Here is an 18,538-nt window from a genome sequence, read left to right as displayed (position 1 = left end):
CTTCTTTTAGCCATTAGCCTGTTCTAAGCTGCCTCTTAAAGCCGTCTTCCTTCGTCCATCAAGCGCTTTTTTGCTTCCATCGTAGCTGAATTCCTTTACTTCGCCTTCCATTTGGAAGCAATTTTGGTGTCAAACTTGTCGCTAATCTCATTTACTTTGTTATTCTAATTGCTTTTGACCATTTTTCATTTGCTTCGTTTCGTTTACTCTGAGTTCATATTTTGCGTTAGTTAGACTGTTCCTTCCATTCAGAGGTTCTGTAAAACCTTCTTCACTTTCACTGTGGATAGCAACACAATTTACGAGTCTTATCATTGATATCTTATTTCTGCCATTGCTTCTTCGATGTACCGGTTGAACGGTTGGGGAGAAAGACCGAATTCCTGCCTCATAACCTTTTTAATCCCCATCATCGATTATTAGTATTTCCTTATGTTTCTTGTACGCGTTGTATATTATCCACGTTTCTCTATAACTCAATCTTTTTTTCTTATAATTACTATCTTGTTCCATTTTACGTTGCTGAATAGACTTTTTAGGTTGTCATATCCTATGAGTTTTTACTATAAATTTTGCCTCTATTATTAGGTGCAACGTCAGATCAGTCTCTCTGGCTCTTTTTGTTTCTAGGGTTTCGCGCAACAATCAGTAAAAACGGAACCCGTATGGGTTATAGGTCACTTTCTGTCTGTCCGACTGTTAGGAAACCTTACAAGTTGAAATTTATGTTACGTACTCAGGTCTATGGTCCCTTGGCGGTGCACACAATTTAAGCTTCTAAGTCACTGCAAACAAAAGATACGGCCATTTTCGTCACATATTTCGACATTCGCAAACTCACTCATCGAAACCTATATACACTCCTGGTAATTGAAATAAGAACATCGTGAATTCATTGTCCCAGGAAGGGGAAACTTTATTGACACATTCCTGGGGTCAGATATATCACATGATTACACTGACAGAACCACAGGCACATAGACACAGGCAACAGAGCATGCACAATGTCGGCACTAGTACAGTGTATATCCACCTTTTGCAGGAATGCAGGCTGCTATTCTCCCATGGAGACGATCGTAGAGATGCTGGATGTAGTCCTGTGGAACGGCTTGCCATGCCATTTCCACCTGGCGCCTCAGTTGGACCAGCGTTCGTGCTGGACGTGCAGACCGCGTGAGACGACGCTTCATCCAGTCCCAAACATGCTCAATGGGGGACAGATCCGGAGATCTTGCTGGCCAGGGTAGTTGACTTACATCTTCTAGAGCACGTTGGGTGGCACACTCCGTACTCTGGAAATTTCATTAGCACTTTCTCTAACAAATCGAGATGCTCCTCCCACGTCGTAGTCGCGATAAAAAGGTCTTCTACATACAAAATAACTTTGTCAAGGAAATCTTGTCGTAGTATGGTATCTAATGCGGAAATTAACACTCCTCCGCTGATGTTTAAGCCGAACGGCATAACCGTGAATTGATAGCTTATCCCAAGAAAGATAAAAGCAGTTGACTTCCGTGATTCAGGTGATATTCTCGTCTGCCAATAGGAACTCCTCATCTCCAGAAATGTCAAAAAGAGGGCACCATTAAACTTCTGAATAAGTTCTTCTAAACTCTCGGGTCTCGTTTGTACTGGAATAATAATTTTGTTAATTTTCCTAGCGTCAAGAATTAGTCTCACATCACTATTCGATTTTATGACTGCCAAGAGACGGCTAGAATATTGAGAATTAGCTAACATCTTGTGACTTCTTTTTTCACTGCCTCCCTGTTAGACCACGGAATAGAGCATGAAGTGTGACAAAAGGCTTCATCAGCACAGGTTTGAATATTAAACTCGAACTCTTTGATGATTCCTGGACGTTTACTAAATACTGGTGCATAATTAGTTTACAAACAGAGTAAGTCTTCCCTTTGATATTCGGATTCAAAGACTTTGTCTCGTATTGTGTCTTGATCTCTCTCTTCTTTAGATGATTCGATAAAATAAATTTCATTTGCTGAATCGCACTTAAGAACAATATAGCTAACCATTAGCTAATTACAACATTGCTCTGGGACTACTTGGACCTTCATCATAGGAATTGTCACAACCTCGCTTCCGGAGTGCAAAATGCACGTCCCTTCTTTAAAATTAATTACTACTCCTGCTCTACACAAAAAATCAAGATCCCAAACACAGGGTACGGCCATTTTCGAAACAATCAAGAAGGCACTGACTGTAGTAGCCCCCTGCATTATAATGTCGACTCGTGCCTGTTTTGAGATTCACTGTGCTTTCGCACCAAATGCGCCGGATACAGTGCATCCAGTAATAGGAAACGTTAATACTCGCCCTCCTCTACCGATCTATTTACAACAATCTTGCGCCATTAGGCTAATGTTTGCGCCTGTGTCGATCAAGATCTCAATATCGGTGCCATTGACTGCTGCTTGCATGGCAGCTTGTAAAATTCGTCCACATTTATTGGAAATATTCGGCACCTCTTCACTCAACTCTTCCCTTAAGTCCAAATCATTATTATATCTCAATACACATACTGAAAAAGTGACGCCTGTCCTCCTTTCCATCCCCTGTCATCCTAGGAATGCTTTTGGAGACCGTTTATAGTTTAACCTTTCGGTGGATGTCTTCATCGGTGGTTCATGAACTTCCACTATATGGCTATTGTGTTCAGAGTTCAGTATTGGTTTGTCACTCAGTGGTATAGTTGTGATGCTGGGACAATACTTGCGGATAATCTACCAGCGGTTGTATCCTATCATGGTCTCCTTCCGGATATCTATCATGTCTGCGTTTACGATAACGCTTTTCCCATGTTGACATAATTTACGCGATAACCATTATTTCCAGTTTTCTTAGTATAATAAGCATCGCCTTTCTATTGATCTCTTTCATTGTTACTTTATGATAGTCACAGTGCGTCGTTTTCTTTCCTTCTGTTAGTGTGGGCTTAGCGTTCCTATCTCTGTTGTCGTCATTACAACCACACCAAGATTATTAACACCCGCATCATTACGCTGTGTAATAGCCCATTTATTATTAGTCCAAATTCTGGCATCTTCCATAACCAGATCAATAGAATCAACTACAGACAAAAACTGTTCCATATCACAATCAGGTACATTTATCAGTTTTTCGAGAATATGAATTGGCTATTTTCCCTTTATAATGCGTATTACCTCCCGATGTGAAATGGGCTCGCTCCAGTATCTTGTTTTGTTAATGTATTTTTCGAAATACTGTCGCAGTGGACTTCGCTTACTGTTGTAATATTCGGTTTGGTACACTTCCTTACGCAACCGTTTCTACTTGCTCATAGACCAGTATTTTGACAGAAAAAGCTGCTCAAATTCTCCACAAGTACTACAGCTCTCGCTTGCTTCTACAGCCCACAGTGCTGCTTCACCTTAAATTTCTGGATACGATGAACTGAACCTTATCTTGTTCCGACCAACTATGTGGAAAAATATGCTTGACGTTGTAAGACGTCGTGATCTCCTGACCTTCATTGCTTACATATTCCGCCCTCATAATCATATTCCTCACATCAAGACGCTTCATTCGAACCCGAACTCGATAAGATAAAGTCAATGTTGTATGAATTCATGTAAACAATATGCAAATAACAAGTGCGCACTGGGGTTCAAATACTGGAGGCTAGCGTACACACATACATTCCAGACACCACGGTCACAGGAGCTTTTAGTTCGAGGGAGGCAGACCACACACCGGGAGTGGTCCCTTCAGAGGACGAGTCACCCTCGGCTTCCCGTGGAGCAGACAGCGTGTGCCCGAGTGAAAGAAGAAAAAATCACATGTTTGGCTTAAAAGCAAATTCCGCTACATTGTATGGGAGCATCCAACCTACGCGTTCTTTACAAATAGCACGCAGTTTCAGAGATTTTCACAGGGAGACAGCAAACACCTAACGCCGATACTACAGGTTTCTGGATTGGTCGCCTTAAACGAAACATCATTCTCCCGTTTTAGAAGAGCAATGCTGATTGGCAGACAATATCTGACGCCTTGAGCTGAAGGAGTAATGGAAGAGACCGAAAGATATACACCTTCAAGTCTGGCGTGGAGAGGCGCCATTCCGTTGTCGCTCTTGGAGTGAGGAACAAGTGTCTCCTCAGTACTTCACTGGGAGAGCACCTCTGTCGAGAGAAAATCGAAGTGCTACTCTGTATTAAGTCCTTGCGATTAAGTGTTGTTCACTGTGTTGGCCGACACACTTCTTGTGCGGTGTGAACGGACAGAGTTATAGTTAAACGCCTGCGAACGAATTTTTGAGTGGCATCGCAGTGGACTGGTTATCTGACCGGTGTACCACGCCAATAGTTAGACTAGGGGCGAATAGGAATCCTTGAGTTTATCAAGGCGTAGGGAGAGTTTGATTGGCGAAGGTCAATCCAGATAGAACGAGAAATATCTTATCTGTCAGCACCGAGCGGCGCAGACAGCAGTCATCGCAGCTTACTGTATTGTGCGCTACAGCTATTGAGAACCCCATATTTCCTCCACAACAGTACACTTCACTGCATTTCACACGAGACAGCCTCGACCATACCTAGCAACATTCTAAAGAATAATTATTGAAGTTGAGTAGGCGCCCCTCTCAGCCATTCTACCAAGTCAATAACAATCTTAAACTCTGTATAGAAATTTCTTTAGTGAGTCCTATCATTCCGAAAAGAACCAGGACATAACTTGTTCAATTCATAACTAAAAGTGCCATTGTGATTTCTCAGAATTTTTGCAAAATAAATAATAATTTTCTTTAGTTTCATGTTTTCTTTTACACTAACTAGCACTACTCCAGTATCCAAGTATCCCACTAGTTACGTAAGAAATGTTGCGAATTTTTGTGTCATTTCCTTACTGCAGATGACTCCAGAACATATTTATTGCTGAAAGTTTTCAGGCATTTCTCTTTAGAACGTTAGGAGCGTCTGTCTGACTTCTGTAGTAGTGTGGGGGTGAAAATTGCATTTTGCAGGAGCCACAGGGTGAAGGGTACATTTCAGATTAATCCGTTGCACAGAATAACAGAATAGCAGATCAACCCCACGCTCACAGAAAATGGCCACCCTGCCAGGATAAGTAAAATAGGTAAGGTACCAGGATAGCAAAGTGTCAGGATAGTTAGGTGTGGCATCGCAGCAGTAGCACTTTGGAGAACTTTCTTTCATCTATTAAATAGATATTTGCAAAGATTATCATCAGCAAAGATACAGGTAGCGAAGAAAGCAGAATTGTAGGGAAAAGGGTGTGTGTTATTGCGTTGGATAATTTTGCATTTTTGCTATTTTTGTGTAGCTGATAGGGCATAGAATTTTCAGGTGATAGGCACAGACGCAGAGTGACGCTGAGACGCAGTGTGACGCAGCATCGTATAAGTTAGAATTAAGAAATAACATTTTTCTCCCTTTGCAAGCGCACAGGTAGAGATTGGAGACTGTAGCAGAGCAGAGAGAACATTAGCAAGAAGTCACGTCGTTATTGTTGTAGTTGGTTCAACCAACTCGTAAGTGGTCGTACAGTTTTGTAGATAGGGTTGTGAGGTGTTGAAAGAATTTCCATGTTAACGAGAGCACAAGCAAAAAGGTTACGTGAGAGACAGCAAGTAGACAAGATGCGGGAGAATTAACCAGATAGACAGCACGCAAACGAGCTTATTGAGAATAGGACAGAAGGTGAACCTGAGAATAGGACAGACGGTGAATCAGAGATTATGACAGTCGGGGAGCTGCAGAATCAGCAGCCTCAGTTAGACTGGAATAAAATTGAGACAGATCAGACAGATGGGAATCGAAGGGATGAGAACATCGAATTTCCAGAATATGAGATTCCAGGTAGGGCACATTCTGAGCCAGAAATAGACAGCCCACGTAGGAAATAGCAAAGATTAGAAGCGAAACGAGCACAGAAAACGCGTTTGTTTGCTCATATTCAGGTACAGAATACGCGTCAATACAGTCAATGAACCGGCAGTTAGGTAACGTTCAAAGAGCAGTAGGCAGTGAGAAAGAGGAGGATCATTTAGAATACGTCGAACCTGTCTTACACATTCTAAATATGCCCCAACAGCAGACACAGAATTTTGCGGAGTTAACAGCGCCTCAGAAAGGTTCCGTAACAGACGCTACTGTACCTGCAAATACAAGACATACACAACAGAGAGGGCAGAATGCGGATTTGTTTGCGCCACGTAATGGTTCAATGACAAACACAACTAATCCTCAACACAGACAGCACGGGTTATTGCAATTATCAAAATTAGAAACGCCACAGCATAGCCCAGTAAACGAAGTAACTGGCCGAGTGGAAGACAATAGATCGAGAATACATAGTTCAGCAGAAGGTAGTGTTACAGGACAGGACGCGACCGTGGAGATGTTACAAAAAATGAACGCTAGTATGACGAAACAGAATCAGGATATTAATACACAGATGACAAAACAGTATCAGGAACTGAAACAGGATAATCAGAACTTGAGACAAGAGATAAAGACACGGATTCAACAGGTCAAAAGAAGGGATCGCAAGAATTGATAGTCAGATCAGTCAGATAAACAAAGAGGCGAAAGAATGTAGAGAAAGAATTCAGGTACTAACACAAGGTCAGCAACAATTGCGCACTGACGTGGACAAGGTCCAATTGGACATCGTAAACGTTGACAAAAAGGTGGAACTTTTACGAAAAAAGCCACTCGAACAGCAGGGCAAATTTCGGAAGAACAAGCAATTCAAAGCAAGGTCGCACTGAAAAAATATGATCAGCGGATCAATAAAATAGAATTAAAAACAAAGATCAGTTTGAAAAGCTTCGAACAGAGTTGATACAAACTATCGAAGAAAAGATCGAGACCGATTACAACTGTAGCGAAACAACTGCCGCGGCAAGCATTAATTCAGTACACGAACACGCGCCGTCTAAGAAAGTTCAAGTACAACCAAGGCTAGACGTAACACTCGCGCAGAAAACGAAACAGAAAACCCCGATTAAAGTAATATATAACATGCCACAGGAGCAGGCACAGTACCTAAAAAAACGGAACACATGCTTTCAGCCGATACCAATCGAAAGACAGGCAATTGAACCAGTAAATCCAACGACACCACATAATAGCTGCACAGGTACTATACCACTAACGACGAGAGTAGAAACACACGAACAACACTTTTGTTCACCAGTGATACGATATAACGCGGATATGAGTCAGGAAATTGAGAATAGGCAGACAGACAGTAGATTACTAGAGAATAAACACGACGACACAAGCACTGGCAGATTATTTGAGTCCATGAATCAGCCACAAACCGGATTTATCAGTAGTTATGATACAGACCACTTCCTTACAGTTAGAATATTTCAACATGTCAAGGACGAAGGCGGTAGCTTGCATGCACGCACATTCATCGACCAGTTTCAAGTAGGCTTACCAAACCACTGGAGCGAAGCTCACAAACTTGACTTCATTTGTGCACACATGTCAGGGACAGTAGCAGAGGTGTTGCAAAAGATCGCGGCTACCTGTACCTCTTACCTACAGTTGAGAACAGCATTTCTCGAAAAATATTCGTCCAAGGAGGCGCAAAACAAAATTAAATAAGAGTTACTTCAGATGACATCATATGAGAACTCAGGAGAGAAAAGCGTGGTAAAATTCTTAGAGACAATGGACAAAAAGAATCAATACCTACTCAAACCATACAGTAACGGAGAGCTGATACGTCTGTTTAGAATGAAATTACCGGTAAAGTATCAACAGGTGACGGTAGGAAAAAATGAAAATACCGAAGAATTCAAAGAGGTTTTAAGGGAACTTGAATTTAAGTTTAAAGAAGACGAGGTGAAAGAAAAAAGAAAGGAAAGGGAAGAGCAAAGGGAGAGGACAAGGGACGAATATTCCAATAATAATAATAATCGTAATCCTAACACTAATAATTTCAGGCAATTTAACACACAAGGACAGTGGCACAATGGAGACAATTGGCATAGAAACGATAACCAGAATAATTGGTACCGAAATAGGAACGGTAATGGACACTCATACAGGGGCGGATATGGATTTAGGAATCAAAATCCCAACGCTCAAGAATACTCTGAAAGTGGTCACGATGCTAGAAACAGCAACCGGCGAGACCAGGGCGCGAATAATTACCGAGGAAATTGTGGTCCACAGAGACAAGAACAACACAGAAAAGGAAACCAGAAGTAGAAATTTGGCCACCAAACACTGCATAACGTAAAGATTGAATTGAAAAATGCGGAAGACGTTAGGTAAACTATCGTCCACCCTATCTTATACTAACCACCAAATAAAAGATAAATTAATAGATCAACAAAACGACACATTAATTAAAAGAAAAAGAGACACAATACACACTAACAATCTCTTGTAGTATCAAGTACACTAAAACATACACACAGACAATAAATGATACACAACAATTAAAAGGATGAAAAAGTGGTAGGACATAATTAGAATAAACAAAAGAAATCATATACATACAATAATTTTTGCCACTATCAGAAAAATTTTGCATTATATAAAATCAGAGTTTTTTTTTGTAAATAACAAATATATGTAAAACAAAAATTGTAAATATTTCTACGTGTCAGAGGGACATCGCCACCAACACCAGTCACCAGCTCCCTTTACACCAGAAGCTTCGAGATAGCAGCGGAGAGGGTACAGACATGCTGAGAAAGCACTTAGGGCAAGAACAACAACATGAAGACCAACGCCACACTGGAAGTGCAGCTTGCAACCAGGTTGGACTTAAGGAAGGCAACACGCAGCACGGACATTTCATATGTCACGACACTGCTACACAACAGAAGAGCGTGGGGAGAATAATAATATGACGAGACGACAATGAAGGTGCAAAAAATTACTAAGATCTACAAACTCATCAAGTAACCGTTGGAAAGGCAGTCACATCCTACAAATCGTATATCACTCCTACACTAAAATTCACATATTCCTAGCCCAAGAAGAACAGAAGAATGCAAGAAAGAAGATAAGATGCAAGACGAAGAAGGCAGAAAGTAAGATACCTTTCTTTCAAGTCCTACAAAGCAAACTGTTTCAAACGTCTTTCCATGTACTTTGAGGCATAGCAACTACTACAACCACCTCTCCAAAAATAAACCTTGAATCGTCAAATAAATACAAAAGAACGGCAAACGGAATATGAAGTAGTACCAACCAACATTATCTAGAAATAGATTCAGCAAAATGAACAGTATTCTCCCTACCACATCATCAAACCGCCATACCGTCCCAGGTGTGACAGCAAGGTGTACCAAGACATCACTGTTTAGTCAGTTAACCACAGTCATCATCACCGCTTAAAAGTAGCACTCCATGATGACAATGTCAACAAGTAAGACCCGGTATCGCATGCTAGAGTGCTTCTCCCATGATTTTTGACACCCATACAAATGAGTCGACGCCTCCAGTATTTCAGTGGGGATCATCGAGCACAGAAACTGACACAGCGAAAAAGGGAAGAAACTCATAAAACACAAATGTAGAATTAAGAAAATGATATATTTGTAAAAGTAATTATTTTTATTATATATGTAAAGTCCACAATTTATAGATACCTTAAACCTTTTGTAAAGCAACTAAGTTAGTATAGTTATATAATCTCACCAACTCATGGATAGTCTATTTATTTCTTTTATATTTAAAATTAAAAAAGGATTTATGCAAGAATTTTCTTCTTTAAGTAACATTCAAAAACACCTTTTTGGGGTAATAATATTAATACCGAGGATAGAATTAACAGGAAATACTCCTTCATTCTTACAAAAAAAAATTGTGACACGTAAAGAAAAAGATAATGCCTAAATAAATAAAACAAAGTAACACAACAGAGCTTTTGCGAACATTTACGCGAAGCTTAACTAAACAAAAGATATAACCACACTAAAACATGATACATTGTACACTAACGAGTTTAGAAAAATTCATATTGTAAAAACAATTTTTGGAAATTAAAAAGAAAAACAAAGACATGTACTGGCAACTTTAACATTTTAATGTTCGCATATTAAGTTACCGTCTCTTTAATCTAAGAATAGATGATCAATGCAGCTAGCCGCTATCTCTGTGTAGTGTCTTTTCTGTATAGACGTGTATCTGTTGTCTTTGAGATCCCTTCACCTTCACACATAAGTCTGTACACTAAAGTAAGGCCCTCCCAGTTCTTGGCTGATCCGTGGTAAGACAGGCGAAAAATTAGACTAATGGATGGTTATTAGTATTACCTCTATTTTCATTCGCTCTCTCTCTTTCTCTCCTTTATCTATATATAGTTTTTAATATAAGATTTCATTACGTGATATATGGATAAAAAGAATCAGCCAAATAGAATCTTTGGTGGAGTCCTTTGTCTTGGTAATCAGCGGTCGGCTTGCTGTAAGAGATCTCTACATTTATTATTACTGTCAAACACAGCAGTCAGTCGGGGGAATCAATTGTTTGGAGAATTTGTTCCTTTTACGAAAGATTGAAAATTCCAGATGTGTACGAAGCCTTTTTGGATGACTTAACACAGACTCAGTGACTGCAGGCTCTCTTCGACACAGCTGAAACTTCCCCACTAATTACAGGACCAACGTGATCAACAAATGATTCAGAAAAAATTCATTCGTTCATTCACTCCAGAACAAAAAAAGTCGCAAACCTTATTTATGGAGGAAATCGTGTATTAAATCCATCTCCATTACATGCCCAGATCTCTGGTGATTCCACTCCTTAATTATTTTCCTTTTACACTCTCTTTCTCTTCAAAACAAACCGCTAGAGGCACAAATGTTAATTGGCTCGCTTTAGCGAGAAGAAAATCATAATATGTATCTCTCAGAAACACGTCAATCCCTCAACAAAAACTCCAGAAGCTGTCCTCGTTACCACTCTAACAACCATGGAGAATGCATACATGCATCTCTGTTATTTCAAAGAATAAATGCACTAGAAAATACTTTGGCGTCGATGAGCTTTCGCCTCGTATATTTCGAGAAAATCAGATCAGATAATTTTTCAAAGTGAATGAATGTGGATGGTTTGGTTGAAAATGATTAACTGGTGCGTGGTAGAGGGTATTTGCTGTGGGGACATTACACAATGACAAAGAATAACACCCTTTCTAAATTCTTGAGTTTCTCCCGGCGTATTTGATAATCAAAATATCCACGGGTGTACTGCCGGTCTATAGTGTCCAACGGGCACAATATTTCGGCGATTAAACATGTCGCCATCATCAGGTGAACTGACGGACTGAGCTCCTGTGAACGCGCCGGCACGGAGATCCGTATGCTATGGCTGCTCAGGTGGAACTGGGTTCGGTCGCGGTGGCGGCCGATTTAAATACCCTCCGCCCGCGGCGCGCTCCCTCCGCCGTCCGCGCCCCGCGCCACGGTAGCGCGGCGGAACAGATTGCGACGGCGTCTGAGATGACGTCGGTGTGATGGCTCTGTCCACCGTGGTCGTCACAACTATGCGTTTGCTCGATTTACTCTTGATTAACCCAATCGCTGATTCCCAAGCCTTGCTAAGATTATAGCCACAGTCACGGTTTATGAGGTCGTCATTGGTGCGAATTTCGATGGCCTCTCTAACAACGCTGTCCCAGTATCTCGACGTCTGTACCAGAATCCTCGTGCGGTCATACTCCATAGCGTGATTTTCCGACAAACAATGTTCAGCGACCGCCGACTTGCTCGTATACATCAGTCGAGTGTGCCTCTGGTGTTCACGGCATCGATCCTTGACGGTACGCATCGTCTGACCAATATACGACTTGCCACATTGACACGGAATCTGGTACACGCCGGCCTTCCTCAAACCGAGGTCATCTTTGGAGCTCCCAACCAGTGCACGAGTTTTATTCGGAGTACAAAACACAGTTCCGACCCGGTGTTTCTTCAGAATGCGGGCGACTTTCCCCGAGAGTGCGCCTGTGTATGGAATAAATGCAGTGCCTACCTCCTCCCTCGTGACTTCATCCATCTCAACAGGTTATGATGCAGTGGTTGGGCGGAGAGCACGTTGGATCTGCGACTCTGAGTACCCATTTTTTCGAAATACAGTTCTCAGATGTTCCAATTCCTGGGGTAGACTCTCTGTGTCAGAGATAGTGCGCGCTCTATGTACAAGAGTTTTAAGTACCCCATTCCTCTGTGAAGGGTCGTGGCAGCTGTATGCGTGCAAATACAGATCAGTGTGTGTTGTCTTTCGATACACCCCATGACCTAGGGGGCCGTCAGCCCTTCTCCTGACCAAGACGTCAAGGAAAGGTAATTTACCCTCCGTTTCAGTTTCCATAGTGAATTTGATGTTGGGGTGTATGGAGTTTAGATGTGTAAGGAAGTCAAGGAGTTTATCCATACCATGTGGCCAGATGACGAACGTGTCGTCCACGTAACGGAAAAAGCAAGTAGGTTTCCATTCGGATGACGACAGCGCTTCCTCCTCGAAGTTCTCCATGTACAAATTCGCTACCACCGGTGAGAGTGGGCTGCCCATGGCGACTCCTTCCGTTTGTTCGTAGTATTCTCCATTAAAAAGAAAATACGTGGAAGTCAAGACATGCATAAAAAGTCCAGTGGTATTCTCGTCAAACCTCTGACCAATCAACTCTAGCGACTCTCGCAGGGGTACCCTCGTAAACAAGGAAACGACGTCAAAACTCACCATGATATCTGACTCATCCAACCTGAAGCTATCAAGGCGTTTAACAAAATCCACGGAATTACGGATGTGATGAGGGCATTTACCCACATAAGGACTTAATATTCCCGTAAGGTATTTGGCCAACAAATATGTAGGTGCCCTGATGTTGCTGACAATGGGGCGTAATGGTACCCCCTCTTTGTGAACCTTCGGGAGTCCATATAGTCTAGGCGGAACGGGACCTTGGGTTAACAATTTCTTAGCGTCACCCTCCGATAAATCTGCGTCCTTGAGAAGAACCCTCGTCTTGTTCTCCACCATCTTTGTAGGGTCAACGCTGATCTTCCGGTAGGAATCGTCATTTAGCAGGCTCTGCATCTTATCAGTGTAGTCCTTATGGGAGACAACAACTGTAGCATTGCCTTTGTCAGCCGGTAAGACAACAATTTCAGAGCGTTCCCTCAGATCACGAATGGCCGCCCTCTCTTTACTGCTGATATTTGACTTCATCGGCTTGGATTTCGTCAACCCACGACAAGTTTCACGACGTATTTCCTGATTCTGGCGGAAGTCGAGCTGCAACCTGTTCAACAGCACTAACAATTTCTGCGACCGGAGTGAACTTGGGGGTGGGAGCGAAGTTGAGACCTTTCTGCAAAACCGAGACCGCATCATCACTCAACACCATGCCACTCAAATTGATGACAGTCTTGCACGGAACCTGCAGAGATGGTTTGTCAAGGAGACGTGAGAACTTAGCTGTTTAACGTCCCGTAGCCTTCTTATGGGCGAAATCAGGTGACACCCAGGTGACACCATCGATCCAATCCCAGGAAAAAGAAGTGAACTTAGTAGCGGGTTGAAAATGTAATTTGAGTAATTCCTGTGAGATAAACTCAAGGCTCCGGCGCGTGAATTGCACTCTCTCACGTACCAATGCGAGGCTGGCTCTTTTCTTGATTCTCTTAGCTGCTGCAGAATCGATGTGATGCATAACCTTAGCAAAATTTGGAACAACATTCTCGAAACGACATCTCTTTAGAAAGGCAAGAGTACTTAGCAACCGACATCTACGGTGGCGCAACTTTTCAAATTTCTTCATGCTGCGATACATCTCCTCCCCGTAAAGGTGTATGATGTGATTCTTGAGTTTCTCCCGGCGTATTTGATAATCAAAATATCCACGGGTGTACTGCCGGTCTATAGTGTCCAACGGGCACAATATTTCGGGGATCAAACATGTCGCCATCATCAGGTGAACTGACGGACTGAGCTCCTGTGAACGCGCCGGCACGGAGATCCGTACGAGGATTCTGGTACAGACGTCGAGATACTGGGACAGCGTTGTTAGAGAGGCCATCGAAATTCGCACCAATGACGACCTCATAAACCGTGACTGTGGCTATAATCTTAGCAAGGCTTGGGAACCAGCGATTGGGTTAATCAAGAGTAAATCGAGCAAACGCATAGTTGTGACGACCACGACGGACAGAGCCGTCACACCGACGTCATCTCAGACGCCGTCGCAATCTGTTCCGCCGCGCTACCGTGGCGCGGGGCGCGGACGGCGGAGGGGGCGCGCCGCGGGCGGAGGGTATTTAAATCGGCCGCCACCGCGACCGAACCCAGTTCCACCTGAGCAGCCATAGCATACGGATCTCCGTGCCGGCGCGTTCACAGGAGCTCAGTCCGTCAGTTCACCTGATGATGGAGACATGTTTGATCGCCGAAATAATGTGCCCGTTGGACACTATAGACCGGCAGTACACCCGTGGATATTTTGATTACTCTTTGTAAAGTCTATATGTGCCTAACAACAAAACATAAATTTTAGCATTAAAAAATAGAAACAATAGCTATAAAGAAATCATTAGAAAAAAATTGTTAAGAATGGCTGAGAAAAAATTAATTGAAAAATCTAAAAGAACAATTTTTGCCTGACTTTTTGAATGTTTTCCTTGGCATTGACAAACCCCAGACAAAAATTTTGTAAGAAGGAGGGAGGTATGAAAGACATCGTGGTCTCCTGACCTTCATTGCTTACATATTCCGCCCTCACAATCATATTCCGCACATCAAGATGCTTCATTTTAACCCGAACTCGATAAGATAAAGTCAATGTTGTATGAATTCATGTAAATGATATGCAAATAACAAGTATGCACCGCGGTTGAAAAACTCGAGGCTGGTGTACACATATACATTCCAGACACGACGGTCACAGGAGCTTTTAGTTTGAGAGAGGCAGACCACACACCGGGAGGACGGCCCCTTAAGAGGACGAATCAACCTTGGCCGCTCCTGGAGCAGACAGTGCATGCCTGAGTGAAAGGAGGAACGACCCCATGTTCGGCTTAAAAAAAATCCGCTACATTGTGTGGGAGCGGCCATCCTACGCGTACTTTACACATAGCACGCAGTTTCAGAGATTTTCACAGGGAGACAGCAAACACCTAACGCCGATACTACAGGTTTCCGGATTGGTCTCCTTAAACGAAATATCATTCTCCCGTTTTAGAAGAGCAATGCTGATTGGCAGACGATATCTGACGCCTTGAGCTGAAGGAGTAATGGAAGAGACCGAAAGATATATCCCTTCATGTCTGGCGTGGAGAGGCGCCGTTTCGTTGTCGCTCTTGGAGCGAGGAACAAGTCTCTCCTCAGTACTTCACTGGGAGAGCACCTCTGTCGAGAGCGAATCGAAGTGCTAATCTATATTGAGTCCTTGCTATTAAGCGTTGTTCACTATGTTGGCTGACACACTTATTGTGCGGTGTGAACGGACAGAGTAATAGTTAAACGCCTGCAAGCGAATTTTTGAGTGACATCGCAGTGGACTGGTTATCTGACCGGTGTACCACGCCAATAGTTAGACTAGGGGCGAATAGGAATCCTTGAGTTCATCAAGGCATAGGGAGAGTTTGATTGGCGAATGTCAATCCAGATAGAACGAGAGTTATCATATTTTTCAGCAGCGAGCGCCGCAGACAGCAGTCATCGAAGCTTACCATATTGTGCGCTACAGCTATTGAGAACCCCATATTTCCTCCACAACAGTACACTTCACTGCATTTCACACGAGACATCCTCGACCATACCTAGCAACATTCTAAAGTATAATTATTCAAGTTGAGTAGGCGCCTCTCTCAGCCATTCTGCCAAGTCAATAACAATCTTGAACTTTGTATAGAAATTTCATTAGTGAATCCTATCCTTGAGAGGTAACTCCACATTCCGAAAAGAACCTGGATATAACTTGTTCAATTCATAACTTAAAGTGCCATTGTGATTTCTCAGAATTTTTGCAAAATAAATAAAAATTTTCTTTAGTTTCATGTTTTCTTTTACACTAACTGTGCTAGTTATCCAAGTATCCCACTAGTTACGTAAGAAATGTTGTTAATTTTTGTGTCATTTCCTTACTGCAGACGACTCCAGAACATATTTATTGCTGAAAGTTTTTCAGGCATTTCTCTTTAGAACGTTAGGAGCGTCTGTCTGACTTCTGTAGTAGTGTGGGGGTGAAAATTGCATTTTGCAGGAGCCACAGGGTGAAGGGTACATTTCAGATTAATCCGTTGAGCAGAATAACAGAATAGCAGATGGGATGGATGTTGTGCTTCTCTGACGAAAATGACGGAAATTGCCTGGTTTTAAATATGCCAGCTTCAACTTTTAAAGACGATAGATACCCTCTCTGTACAAAAGGTTCATGTTCATTCTCGTAACGATCATAAGATTTATCAGGTATTGTGGTACCGTAGTTACATTTACTCTCACTACAGTGACTACTGTTTCTAAATTTGTGCATTGAAAAATTATCGTCAGTCAAAACGTTTTGTGATGACCTCTGACCTGAACCAGACATTTTAAAATTCTTTCCCTTTGCCCCTTCGGCAGTTCTTCAATTATCCTTTCTTTAATTTCCTGAAATTCATCAGTTAACAATTTGACAAGTTCGTCGTGTTCCGGCTGTTTCCTTTCGTTAAGTTCAGATCATTTCACTTCGAGAGAGTTCTTAACTTTCTCCACAGTCTCCTTATTCTTAACCTCAGTCCATTCATTAAGATCTTCCTCCAATTTTGAACTTTGTTCCTTTAAATACTTATCAGTACCCTTACACGTACCCTTTTCGAAATCTGTCAGTTTTGCGGACAGTTCCTCGATCCGCACACCCGTTTTCAGGCAACTACTTTCGCAACTACTGACTCTGTTTGATAAATCGGTATGTCCTTGTGAAATAATATCAAATTTACTGCCTACTTCATTTATTTTTTCTTTAAGTTCAGAATGTAAATCATTAATATGCTTAAATACTTTTGTTTTAAATTCTTCGAACTTAGCATTTAATTGTCCTTCCCAGTTAAGTTGTAATTTCTCAAATTTCTCAAATATGGAACCCATTTCAGTTTTCAATGAATCCATGTCTGTGTTCAGTGAATGCATGTCTGTTTTCAGTGACACCAAGAAATCCAGTATCTTGTCGTCCCTGTCTGTTATCACGTTAGTGGACATCTCTACCTCATGTGTATCTTAAAAAGTCGAGAAATCGTATATAGTAGCTTGATGTGCATTACTTCTAATCATGTTCCAATATAACGAAAATAAAATTTCACTGCCACACCCACGGATTTTCACTTTGTCCTGGTACATGTGCAATACGAAGTACTGACCAATTTTATTAATTTTTATGTAGCCCTCGAAATGACTGTGGTTTCATATTTTATTCTAAGAGAAAAGTACATTTGTCAGGGATATAGTTGATATAATACTGAGAAATGTACGTATTTAGGGAAAAAACGGTAGAGTACCCACAAAAGTAATAGTACAATTTTTGAAGCATATCTTTATCCAGTTTAATATGAAAGTTGTAGATACATATAAGTCATTTGTAGTTAGGGTGGAATTACATTGTTTCTTTCATACTGTGGAATAGCATGGTTTCTTTCTTAACACTAGTAACAAGGCGTTTGCATTTCCTGGATGGAAACTGGTATGTAGACACTCACTGTTCTGTTATGTTATTGCATTGTTAGTATAAGGCCCAACCTCCGTTCTTCCTAATTAGCTCAGAAATTTTCGTCGGCATTGGTTTAGGTAGGGCTTGTATTCGTTGCAGTGAAATTTTCGCCCACTCTTCTCGTACTATTTTCTTCCAGTTCACATTCGGCGTCAAATGTTGTCTTCCATTGCTATAAAAACGCCTTGCAAGTATTGCTCCTAAAGACTTATCACGGGGTTCAAATCCAGGGTACGTGCAGGTCAGGGCAAGAAAATGATATGTTTGTCTTCAAACTACTTTATATTTGTAGCAAAAACATGCACATATGCATTATCTTTTTGAAACATTAGATTTTCGCACTGTCACTAATGATATTTGTTTTCTGTCTTCAATAAAGGTACATACCCACACACCAACTCCGCACAGAGAAGAATGCATTATACAGAGTTTTACCTTCTTCACCTGAATCGTTCATGTCTTTGTGTATAGTGCACTAGTGACATCAAATACGATACCGCTCGACTGCATTTGTCGATATACTGAATCTCGTAGTATTGGACATGCACTGTGCACAAGTAATGAAATCGACAATGTTAATTTTCCTAGAAATATCCCTGCCTTTATACTGACTCGCACGACTGTAGTGATGGCCCTAGACAATGTGCCGTTACGCCTTCTCGTCTTACGTCCTTCCTCCGATGTCTTCTATCCTCATAAGCACTGCTCTTAGTGAATCAGTGTTAGTTAAGCCTAATTTCTGCGGGTACATCCCCGCGCTCTGTAAAGGCGCAGTTGCGTCTGCCGGCACTTCTGCACGGCTCGTGACGCAAGCTCCTTAGCG

At 41.8% G+C, this 18,538-nt stretch overlaps 1 protein-coding gene across 1 annotated transcript in view; it reads right to left on the bottom strand.

Moving 5' to 3' along the window:
• LOC126323091 (uncharacterized) overlaps positions 1-18,272 on the bottom strand; it is a 43,741-nt gene extending 25,469 nt beyond the window's left edge. The window contains exon 1 of the mRNA XM_049994606.1: positions 18,103-18,272. Coding sequence (XP_049850563.1) covers positions 18,103-18,172 — 70 coding nt within the window. The 5' untranslated portion in view covers positions 18,173-18,272. The remainder of the gene's footprint in view (positions 1-18,102) is intronic.
• Positions 18,273-18,538: the final 266 nt, after the last annotated feature.

The sequence above is a fragment of the Schistocerca gregaria genome, chromosome 2, assembly GCF_023897955.1.
Source record: "Schistocerca gregaria isolate iqSchGreg1 chromosome 2, iqSchGreg1.2, whole genome shotgun sequence".
Classification (NCBI taxonomy): Eukaryota; Metazoa; Arthropoda; class Insecta; order Orthoptera; family Acrididae; genus Schistocerca; species Schistocerca gregaria.
The sequence above is the reverse complement of the archived record's forward strand: the minus strand, read 5'-3'. Positions and strand labels throughout refer to the sequence as shown.